This window comes from Lactuca saligna, chromosome 1 (genome assembly GCF_052625555.1).
Source record: "Lactuca saligna cultivar CGN05327 chromosome 1, ASM5262555v1, whole genome shotgun sequence".
Lineage (NCBI taxonomy): Eukaryota > Viridiplantae > Streptophyta > Magnoliopsida > Asterales > Asteraceae > Lactuca > Lactuca saligna.
The window spans coordinates 68,668,482-68,681,429 of NC_136417.1; the positions used below are offsets into that span (position 1 = coordinate 68,668,482).

The following is a 12,948-nucleotide window of genomic DNA, read 5'->3' on the forward strand; positions in this document are numbered from 1 at the left end:
TTTAGTCTCTTAGAGGGATATATGAGAATAAAAAAGTTTTATTTTGATACCTTTATTTTTTCTTTTTTATGCTTTTCGTTTTGTTATTTACAAATTTAGTCCATATAGGTTATACATTTTGTTGACATGGTCCAAGGGTAATTTGGTCATATTCAATAGTTAACCGATGAAATCTTAGTTTTGACCATTTCCTAATATTTGGACCAAACCTACAATACCTACTAAACCATAAGGGCCATCTCTATAACATACTCAATATCATATTTTACTACTTTGACTATGGAACAAAACCATAACCATAGTTGGGCTAGTACACTCAGGTGAATAGTTAATAAACTACTCCATTTACCAGTGTGGTTGGATATTAGCTGTCAAAAAGATATATTATTCCAAATATGACGTCATCCGACTTTTTATCGGTATTTTTGTTTGATTATGCATTTAATTGCCCTTTTATAAATAGCCACTCAAAAAAAGTCTTTCAAAATCCCCTTTCCCCCTCGACTCCTCTACACACACTGACTCCTTCCGGCACCGGACATCTTCTCCGGCGAACGATTATTTGCTTTTATTTATACAACTTCGTAAAACCAAATCAAAGCAAGTTAAAGTTTGTGTATCGGTTTAATCTGACGCATATTGATGTATACACAGAAGAATCGGTTATGAAATTTGCACTGCAGAATCGGTGAAATGCACGCCGGAATTTGAGACGTAATAGGTAAGTTTTGGTTAGTTACTTTTGAGCGAAGTTATGCTTTCTGTTATGCTTTATGTGCGTATATTAGTTGATGTGATTTCAAAATCGTTCGTAAATTGCGAATTTGCAATTCATATACATGTTGTGTTTCAGATTTTTCGGATTTTTTTTTTCGCGTGGTTAGTTTATGATATTTCTATCCATGAGAAGACGATTACTTGAAAAGGAAAAGGAAAGTAGAGAAAATTTAGGATCGGTTAGGGTTTTATGGAAGATAGTCTTCAGGTTAAGAACGTTTCTGTTCTAAGTCTTAACATTAAAATTCACCAGAATTTAATTTTACTTTTTTTGAACACGAAATCATTCCAATGGTGCTCCAGTTGAATCAAGGATGATGATTTATGTTCTCCAACACTGTGTTCTTAGATTTTTCAAAGAAGAAAAGCAAAAAAAAGCTCTAATTTGATATGTGTTTTCATGTTTTCATGATGGGTTCTACTGTTACCTATATATACTAGGCTCTACTTTCAAACATAGATTAGTATATCATCAACTATGATGATATATCATCTTTCAATATTTAATTACAAAGATGCTATCAAGGGACCCATGCTACAATACAATAATGTCCAATACCTACGTTTTCAAATATTACGTCTAGCATGCATAATGACAAGTGTCCTTTTAGAAAAAAGACAATAGATTTTTTCTTTTGGATATATGATATAGCAGTAAACAAATGTCAAATACAAAGATAGTACAATCATCCCGAGAGTTTTTTAATGTCTTGTTTGTTTTTTCTTGTTGAATTGTCAACCTTTTGATTTAATGTTACTTGAAACTTTCTTACTCTTTTATATAAATGAAATGAAACTCTTTTTCTATCCTAAGCACAGCTTCTAGGAACTTTACATATGTGTTCTTTCCAATACTCTCATATAATTTTCTATTATTAAATTTCCAAAATTTCTAATCCAAATTACAAATATTTAGTCATATCAAGACAAAAAGAATAACAGCAAGTGGTTTAAGATGATGGAACACAAAAGAAGTCCAGTATCTGTTGAACAAGGGGGGAGCCTTACTTCTTTGACACCAAAAAGACACAAAACTGGTTTATCCATCTCCTCTAAGGTTAATAATGTAATTTTGTATCATTCTATAAATCTCTCATATGAGAGATTTATACAACATGTAACTACATAAATAGCTAAAGATTTCATCTTTACTTCTTGATTTTGTTAATAGGAAAGAAAAGAGAAAGTTGGTGAAAGAATTGCAGCCCTTCAACAGCTTGTTTCACCATATGGAAAGGTACACTAAATTTTTATAAATTCAAATTACTAAAAATAGCAACATACTTTTATTTATTTATTTATTTATTATTATTTATAGCAATGTACTTTTAATTGCAGACAGATACAGCTTCTGTACTTCTTGAAGCAATGGAGTACATACACTTTCTTCATGAACAAGTCAAGGTTTGACCACTTTCAAGTTTGACTATTAGTCAAATATCCAAAAAGAAAAAATGTGGGCCCCACAATGATTGTTATTTTGTTTCAGGTGCTAAGTGCTCCTTACCTTCATAGCAACTCAACGAATGAATATCAGGTAAGAACCGAAGGCATTTACGTCTTTTGCATAAATCAGAGAACTAATAAACAATACACAGTACACAAATGTAAAATTTTTGATGTATGATCGTTTGTAGGAATTAGGGCCGTATAACTTGAAAAACAAAGGGTTGATTTTGGTTCCGATTTCGTCTACAATGGGAGTTGCTAGTAGCAATGGAGCGGATATATGGGCCCCAATCAAGACCAATTCCGATAATCGTAGAAAACTAACAAATATGATGTAGATTTCTTGGTTAGGGGGAGGAGAGTTGGTAGAATATATATATATATATATATATATATATATATATATATATATATATATATATATATATATATATATATATATATATAAAATAAATAAGAAATTATATTTATAGGGAATGTATTTATTGGTGGATCTACATTTGTGTTTCAACTAATCAAATGTAGGTTGATGAATGAAGGGGTTTTATTATATATTGTAAATTGTAATTATCTCAAATGGAGATCGATTTATATATGTATCGGATGAGAAGTATATTGTTCTATATTATTAGAAAAATTAAATCATCGGATAAAACAACTTAAAAAAAACAGATTTTTCTGTTCTGTGTGTGACTGGATTTATACCTCAAATTAGTTTATGTGCAAGTAAATGAGTTGAATTTGAAACTTCTAGTTGATCTTAATCACAGTTCTACAAATCGTATTGAAATAAGATGTTCAAATTAGAAATCGATTTATTTCCATAGAATAATCAATACATTCTTTGAAATCTATGTAAATACGAGACGACAACGTAAACAAAAAAAAAAAAATTAATAATAGTTCATCATCAACACAATTCTAAGTAAAAGTTGTGGATCCAATTATTCAAATGAGGATATCGTAACATGAAGTTTTCATTCAACACAAAATCTTCTAGCCAACTTACCAATGAGGAATGACTGGGGCTATATAGATTGAGCCTTTCTGCCAAGCTGTACTTTCTTCTTACTAACAATAGTGGCCGCTGCAGGCGCTGCGCCAGGTGTGAAGGGAAGAAAAGGTGGTATCACTGTAGTTGCTGGCGCAGGTGCTGGTGTGAAGGATAAAAAAGGTGGCAGCCTAGGGGCAGGCGCTGCGCCTGGTGTGAAGGGTAAAAAAGGTGGCATCCAAGTGGCTGGTGCAGGCGCTGCACTTGGTGTGAAGGATAAAAAAGGTGGCATCCAAGTAAGTGGTGCAGGTGCTGCGCTTGGTGTGAGGGGTAAAACGGGTGTTTGACCGTTTGTTGCCCAACAACAAGTGCTAGTGTGACCCGAGCAGCATGCGATTCCTTCCACCGTCATTGTCGTTGTCCCTAAAAACAGAAGCATCAAACCAATCACCATTTGCTTGTTACCACCACCCATTATGCAATTCTCTCTTGTGCTTAATTAACCTCTTTATATTGCATACACAATTGTAATTTAGCCTATATATATACACATGTAACTCGTAACCAACATTACTTTACAAGATTGTAAATTACTATGTTCATTGGGATGTTCATCCATATCTTGTATTTTTCCTTTAATGTTAATGAAGAACAAAATAATAATAATAATAATAATAATAATAATAATAATAATAATAATAATAATAATAATAATAACTTGACTTATGAGAAAATGATGTTTAAGAGAAAGCGTACTTAGAACTTAGAGGAGTTTAAATATGCTACAAAAATGATCGCAGCTTATATTATGTCTGAATATTATTACGATTTTATGATTTTTAGGGTAAAATAATTAGATTTGTGAGAGCATATACAAGTTTACTAGAAGCATCTTACTACTTAGAAATTATCTATATATAATTGTAATCAAATAGTTACGTCATTCTGGTTTCCGGAATCATGATGATCATTTTAATTGTGGAAGTTCTCTCTCTTTTTTAATGACTTATTAACTATTTCAAAAAAACCAATAACTTAAAAAAAAATGATTGATAAAATTAACGTTTTAAACAAAAAATGATTTTTTTTCAAAAAATCAGAAATACATGATTTTTCCAAAAAATTGTTAAGGAGATTGAAAAACACCCTCAAACCATGCTTGATGTAAGAATTAACAAGTTAATTAGGTCTCATGTTCAGTCATCGTTCTTACATCAAGGCGGCAGGCGAACACGAGCATAAAGTTGCATCACTAACTTTTTTTAGACGACAAAACTAATTTTTATAAAAAACTACATCCATAGATTTTGGAATAATAACATTACAGTGGATGACCTGTAAGATTCTATTGAAGAATTTCATAGCATCTCACACAAAAAATGGTATAAACATCTATTGCTTTTCCATGTATGTTAATTTTTTTTTGTCACTTTGCATGAAACAACTTTTAAAATATTCTTCCCACAATGAAACCGACCTTACTCATCAAATCCATGAGAAGAAAAGCCGAAACTTCGACCGGTCTGAGGGGGGACGAAATCATGACAAAAAGGAGAGATACGCCTGGTACCTCCAAGACACTACTCCCTCCTTAGTAGGTTGGGAGTGATGAGTTGTTTAATGGTTTTACTAACCCTCTCTCTCTCTCTCTCTCTATATATATATATATATATATATATATATATATATATATATATATATATATATATATATATATATATAATGGGTTGGGAAAAAAAAGATTTCCATGTGTCGTGGGTTGAGAAAGTTGGAAGAGAGAGGAGAAAGAAAACCTGATGTGGAGGTGATATAACAGTAGGTTGTGTGAGTTGGGATATAAGGAATTAGGGAAGAGGGAATCATTTACTTCCAACCCACTTAACACACCTCCACATCAACATCACATTAACTTTTCTCTATCTTCTCTCTTTCAACCCTTTTAACCCACAATACAAAGGAACATATCTTTCCAAACCCACTCAAGCCACTCAATTTTTATGTGTTTGTGTGTGTAGAGAATATGAAAACCAAAAAAAAAATTAATAATAAAGGCAATGCAAGACAATCTTAACGGCTTCACTAACCTGCTCAACTATCAAATTTTCACCCACCCTTCAAATCCTTCAAATCTGCTGGCAAATGTATCACATGTAACGCCCGTAGATCCGAGCTAGTCAATTTACGAAATGATAAGTGTCAAAAATGACTTTTTGATAGAAGATTATTTAGAAGGAGCAATCTTAACTAATTTATAGTACATGTTACAAGGATTTCGTGCATATAAAGAACGCTGAAATTCGAGTTATAACGAAGAAGTTATGACCCGTCGAAGTTTTGCGACAGAATCGGCACGACGCTGAATGACGTAAAAAGTGAATTTACGTTAGAGCAATATTTAGCGTTAGCGATCTAAACAAAAGTCATAGAATACATTAAACCGAAAGCGTGCATAGAAGAACGCCCAAATCTGACTTCGTATGAGGAAGTTATGATTTTTCCAAAGTTTCGACTTAGCAGTATGCAGCCCGAATCATCGATTTGAGATCGAGTGATTTTTAGCCGAAACAATCTAAATGAGAATCGAAGATCTCATCAATAGTAGTGAAACGATAAAAAGATAGGCGGAAACGGAAGTCAGATGAAGAAGTTATGAATTTATAACGGAGTTTTCCTATCACAGCCTACTAAAAATAATATCAAAATAATATATTTATAATATATTAAAAATAAAGTCAAAATTAACCAACAGAGTCTAAACGAGAGTTGTAGAGCATATTCTCACCTATGCGTCGATATAAAGAACGTCGAAAACGGAGTTCGTATGCGAAAATTATGAATTTCTGAAGTTCGGGGCGCGAAACCCAAAACTGTTAGCCACCATGACGTGGTAAACCGTACCACGACGTGGCAAGGGAAATTTTTTCCCTATAAATAGATTTGAAGGGCCAACCGAGTTTGGGTTGCTCCTGCTCCTCTCTCACACTCCCGATACCATCTATAGCCATCCCGAAGTACCCCCCAAACCCCGGTTTCATCCCGAGACCCGAATAAAGTCCCGAAGCCCGAAGATCTCGAGAAGTGAGATTCCCGAGCCGAAGCTCTGCCCGCAAGAAGCCCGGTTTTTGTGAAGATCTTCCAGATCTACCGAAGAATACTACTTCTACAAGCCGTAGTGCTGTCCGATCATCTTCTGATCAAGTGAGTGTGTGGTCACTTTCTTCTAACACATAAATATTAAGTATTTGCTATGAAATACGTGCTATGTGTATAATATAAAGTTGTTTATATGTGTGGGTGTATAGTCCCTTTCATAAACACAAGTATAATACAAGTATTGCTTGAATGTATTAAGTATATGTTTGGGTGAGTGTATAGTTACTTTCTTCTAACACATAAATATTAAGTATTGGCTATGAAATATGTGTTATGCGCTTATATATATTGTTGTTTATATGTGTGAGTATATAGTCCCTTTCATAAACACGATATTAATTCAAATATTGTTTGAATGTATTAAGTATATGTTTTGGGTGAGTGTGTAATCACTCTCTTCTAACACATAAATATGAAGTATTGTCTATGAAATACATGCTATGTGTTTATATATTGTTGTTTATTTGAGATAAGTGTGGAATGGATGTTTTATATAGTTTTTTTTTTAAATGAGTTAAACTGTATATGTATTTTATATCTACAAATATGTTGGGTAGAACATGGTAGATGAGATAGTTGGTATGTGATAAAATGATGAGGTAAATGATGAGGTATGAAAGATGATTAAGCATAATATTGGTAGATGCACCAAATAGAGAATGACATAATGCTAGCGGATGCGCTTAAGCATAATATTGGTAGATGCACCAAATAGAGAATGTCATAATACTAGCAGATGCGCCTAATAGTGAATGTCGTAATCCTGGCAGAGGCGCTTAAAGGATAATGTTGGTAGATGCGCCTTCTGTAGCAATGGAAGTTTGTGTTAATTCCTTAGGTCAATCGTTAGGAATGAATGAAGGAAGGATAGTTGATTAATAGGGTAAAACCTTGAGAAATAAGAAGATAATGGGGTTGGGTAATTGGGTTGATTGTTTGATGATTGAATATAATAATTATATTATTGTGGGTCGAAAACCCAATATGCTCACCAGGCTCCCAAGCCTGACTCACTCAATTTTCTTTGCATTACAGGTAATGGCACAAGAGTATAAGTTGGTGGACTTGACGAGAGATTTTGGATTATAGATCAGTAGTTATAAATAACTGTTGTAAGGTCTATTTATATTGTTTATGCTTTTGGTCTGTATCGGAACATGACATCCCGAGATTTTGTTATTTAATAAAAATACATTTCTTTAAAGAAATGCTTTGATAAATTCTTATCATATTTTGTTTTGGGAACAAATTCTGCAACCGTTTTCTTTAAACGAATACTCTGATTTATATAACAAAGCATAAACAAATCGATCTTTTCTGACCGTGAAATTGGGGATGTCACATCACATTCCTCCGGTACCGCCGATACCTATCCTCAAACCAAATGCCATACCCTCCTCCAGAAGGGGTCATTTGATATACATCTTACTGGGTATGGTAAAATGTTGGTTGTGATTCAGTAAAATTCAGACAGTTTAATACAACAATTAAGGCGTGTTTGGCACGGAGCTTTTGGAAGCGTTTGGAGCTTCTAGATTTTAGCTTTTGATAAAACACTTTAGTTTAAACAAAAAACTTCGTTTGACAGTACGAGCGTTTAGCTTTTAGTTTTAACAAAAGGCTCCAATTCTAAAAGCTACTTCAAGCAGCGTTTAACAAAACGCTCATGAGCTTTTGAAATCAATTTCCATAATTACCTTTAAAAATATTTTTATATATTTATTTATTTTGTAACAACCCAAAATTCGACCCAAAAATTGTTGTTTAAATAATACTAAAACCATAACATCGAATGCCATAAAATAGAAATCATACGTCAATATCTCAAAACCATAATAACGTGTCGTGATAAAAACTATATCAACTGTGTCAAATCATATCTAGGAAAAACTAAAGCAACTCCCAGGATAAAACTGAAGTTGTGGTGTGTGCGATGCCATCATCCCGAGCCCTTCCCTTTACTTGCGGAAGTACCTAAAATCAAAACTGAAACTATAAGCACAAAGCTTAGTGAGCTCCCCCAGACTACCATATACATACAATCATATAAACACATATTGGGCCTTACCCACTAGATCGGACCGAAGTCCGGAAACTGCATCAGACCGAAGTTCGGAACTGACTGGGACCTTGTCCCCTGCATCAAACCAAAGTCCAGAACTAGCTGCATTGGATCGAAATCCGGAACTGAGTGGGACCTTGTCCCCTACATCGGACCGAAGTCCGGAAACTGACTGAGCAATACATAGCATAGCATAAACATATCAAGTAGCATAAACACATATACTGCACACTGCATCGGACCGAAGTCTGGAACACATAACACAAAGACGTGCTTGAATCACAAAGACATCAATCACACTGAACTACTACATCGGAACACAGTCCGGAACTGACTGCTAACTAGACGGGACGACATTGTGGACGTAGACCCGTTCCTACTGGAAGGAAAACTCACCTCGAAAGCTGGCTGTTGAAACTCTACCCGCGAACTGTCTGCTGCTGCTCCGGTCTCTCCCGGCTACAATTCCCATAAACACACTCAATCAACTATTGATAACCAAGCTGAGGGTAAAGTGACTATTTTACCCCTGGTCAAAATCAACTTCCAGTCGACCGGACTCGCCGAGTCAGGGCGCAGACTCGCTGAGTCCCTCCTTTACTGATTCTGACTTTAACTCTTCGAGCCCCTTTCCCACTCACTGATTCACTTTGAACTCACAACTCGAAGAGAGAACGGGGACTCGTGACTCAACTCGTCGAGTCCGAAGAACAACTCGACGAGACAAAACGCAGATTCCATGCAATCGAATTCGAATCCATTCCAGGGCCTCTAACTCGTAGATATGAGCCCTTGGGACCATCTGAACACGTAAAGTCGCTACCTTTATGTGTAACTACGAAGGAATGAAGTCATTTCACTCAAAACTACTTTTCTCCGGAAAAACTCATCCGACTCACCGAGTTATAGAACAACCTGCCGAGTCTAAGGAAATATTCATCATACTCGCCGAGTTGCTAATCCAACTCATCGAGTCCAAGGCTATCTTCATATGAATCGCCGAGTCAAGCTTGTGACTCGCCGATTCCATTCAGTCCCTTATCCATACATGCCTGATTTGAGCCATGTTGTGGCTCTAATTCACAGATCCATGCTTCTAGGGCATGCTTATCACGTAAAGTTGCAAACTTTACCGGCATGCATGGCTTTAAAGGCTTCAAATGCCAACCCTAAGCTCTTAATGGGGTTCCAAGCTCAAGAGGGACTTCAATCACGACCTTAACTGAAACTTTATACTTCTAGAATGTAATAAGAATCTAGATTTGAAGTTTTCATCCAAGGAGAGTCCATATCTCAACTTTTGAATCATAAAAGGTTCCAAAGAAAGCATAACAAGCATAAAAGGAGGAATGCACAAGGCCATAACTTCATTATCTGGATGAAGAACAAATGTAAACTAACTTCTGGATCTTCCTTCCCTTCAATGGACCTTCTTTCATTTCCAAAGCTTCCAAGCTATCACAAACACACTCAAAATCAACAATGGGGCTATGGTTTACAGGGGGAATGTTCTGAGAGTGATAGAGGCGAGGTTGGGTGCACATAAGTGTGTTTAAATAGCGTAAAAACCCTTAAAATTAGGGTTTCATCTAGACAGGCGGACTCACCGAGTCCAGAGTAGGGACTCGTCGAGTAGCCAGGTCAAACGCGTGATTGTCCCATCTCTACTCGACGAGTCGGGCTACAGACTCGTCGAGTACCCCTTCAGAAAAGAAAATACTTTATTTGATATATATACTAGAAATGGGGCGTTACATATTTTTAATCAATTGTCATTTTTATATAAGTTTATATATTTCAAAAGCTTGCAGCTACTTTTGCCAAACGTTGATATAACAAATAAAAATTACAGTTTCCCGCTACCAGCTACCCACTACACCCTACCAGCTACCTGTTACCAGCTAACCACTACCCGCTTCCAGCTAACAGTTACTTTTGCCAAACACACCCTTAGAAACTTATGATTCATTTCAATAACCTATGATATGTCTTTTAGTAAGTGACCAAGTCTGCTTCACAGTCAAGTTTTGATTCAATTAGATCCGATTCAGTCAACAACTCCTAAATGTTGATCTCTTTTCCAATCGATCAATCAAATTTGGTTTAAATTTAAATTATTAGATTGACAAGGTGAGTGTATATTCACTTGGAAATCTAGTTATTCACTTCTTTGCATACTAAAAGACAGTGGTTTTCTTTGTAACAATCTTGAAACTTACTTATTGTTAACGAATTGTGCCTTTGGCGTTGATATAATTAATTTTGTTTTAAATAGACTAACAAAGCATCTTATAGCCGGAATTGTACACGACACGAAGAATGTCGATATCAAAGAATTAGACAAGAAGATTTGTCATATCATATCGTTGTCAAAGAATTACAATCTCATATAGAACCTATAAAACGTTAATGGGTGTTGTTATTTACATAAACAATTAGTTTTTCAAAGGGATAATTCATTGATAATATGTCTTCTCATGCCAATCTTACAGAAAACAATTGTTTCCAACTGAGTATTTCATCTACATCATCAATCTAGTAATTCAAATAATTTACCAATTCATACACTAAGACATACAAATATTATAACTGAATTTGGGACATATTTAGGTAATCTAGGCATATTTAGGTAATCTGACATTTATCCTCATATAACATTATAAAGGGTCGTCACTAAGGTGCTATTTGTTTTTCCCCTAAAAAACCACTTCTGACCACTTATTGCTACGCCGCATAGCACTTGACCGTTCACAACTGTTTATTTTTTAAAATACTTCTGACTTAAAAATTGTTGCATGCGTGTTGTGTGGCGCATCACTTGACCATTTGCTTCAAACCTCTTCACACCTTACTTTAACTTATTACAGTAGTCTACAGTAGGGATGTTATTTGGGCCAGAGCCGAACTGAACCGACCCGAACCCGAATAACCCGAGAACCGAATAAGGGTATTTGTATGAACCGAAAACCGAACCAAATAAGCAATATAGGTTCGGTTCGGTTCAGGTTTTATTCGGTTCCGGCCTGAATAACCCAAATAACATGTACAATGACCTATTATTATTGTATAACCCGAATAACCCAAATAACATTTACAATGTGATTATAACTATTGTATTTTGTATGACTTTTGTATTTTATGATTTCATAACAAATCTTTTAAAGAAACAAATTTGATAATTAAAAATAATACAAAGTATATATAATTGTTCCAAAGATGCAAAAAGAGTTAGAATTTATGAACTAAGAATATAAACACGGATAACATCGATTAACTATTCTTTATTAAAATGTAAAATACAAACACCAAAATCTTAAGATATAGTTATGAAGCAACATATTAAACACTAAACATTAAACACCAAAAACATCCAAAAATCTATATATAAGTATATAAGTTAAACATTAAACATTCCACACCCAAATTAGAATATGAATCTTACGTTTTTAACCATATCCAAAAAAACATTTTTCAAACACGAATTAACTATTCGGGATTATTAATTGGTTGTTTTCCCTTTCAATCTCTATTGTTTATCGCCTCTTCTAAAGATTTTGCGACCTCATCGTCTTTCAAAATTTCATCAATGTTGTCCACAATTGGCTTTCTTGATTTCCTTACCCAATCTTGGGTGCAAACCAAATCCTCTACTATATTTGCAGACAAATTTGTTCGATATTGACAAATTTGTTCGATATGTGACTTTTCTAATTCGGTTCGGTCCATTTGGCCCGAATAAGCCCTTATTCGGGTAACCCGAACCGAATAACCCGAAACCCGAATAAGTCAAATATAGATACCCGAAAACCAAATCGAATTGCTTATTCGTGCCTAATTCGGTTCGGGTTTTCGGGCCAAATTCTCAACCCTAGTCTACAGATGTTAAAAAACAAATAGACTTTTTATTACATGATGCAGTCGTTTGGTCTCCCTCTTCTGCTACAGAGGGTTGCAGAGGTGGTTCGCAGACTTCAGACATTTTTGCTTCGAACAAACAAACAACACCTAAAGCTTCATCGCTATTGATCAAAATGTCGCCACTAATACATCTAGTCACCACTAGTGATACTGTCGCCTCTAATGCTCATGTCGCCACTAACTGTCGTTATATATATATATATATATATATATATATATATATATATATATATATATATATATATATATATATATATATATATATATATATATATATATATATATATATATAGTCTTTTTCAGACCTTCTAGATGCTGAAAACCGCCACAAAGTAGGCTTGAACAAACAAGTATGCAAACAACCATCGGTTCCTAACAAGCTAAGCACCTACCCCGCTCGCCTGGGGAACTACAAACTACTAGTTTAGCCTATCTGGCCTAACTAGCTTGTCAAAACAACATGATCGGGACCTCTACCACTCTTGAAGGAAATTTTGTCCAAGTGTAATTAACATTTGATGTATCTTGTAACCCTAAGTATGAGATTATACATGTTATTCATTCAAAATCGACAACTAGATTCAAAACTCACTTATGT

The 12,948-nt window shown here is 34.7% G+C and overlaps 1 protein-coding gene across 1 annotated transcript; it reads left to right on the plus strand.

Annotated features, from left to right (window-relative positions):
• The first annotated feature begins 473 nt into the window (after positions 1-473).
• LOC145039295 (basic helix-loop-helix (bHLH) DNA-binding superfamily protein) lies at positions 474-2,849 on the plus strand. Its single transcript, XM_078987364.1, has 6 exons — positions 474-721; positions 1,694-1,834; positions 1,949-2,014; positions 2,116-2,181; positions 2,267-2,314; positions 2,415-2,849. Exons 2-6 carry the CDS (start codon positions 1,733-1,735, stop codon positions 2,562-2,564), a joined length of 432 nt encoding a protein of 143 aa, XP_078843490.1. The 5' UTR covers positions 474-721; positions 1,694-1,732; the 3' UTR covers positions 2,565-2,849.
• The last annotated feature ends 10,099 nt before the right edge of the window (positions 2,850-12,948 follow it).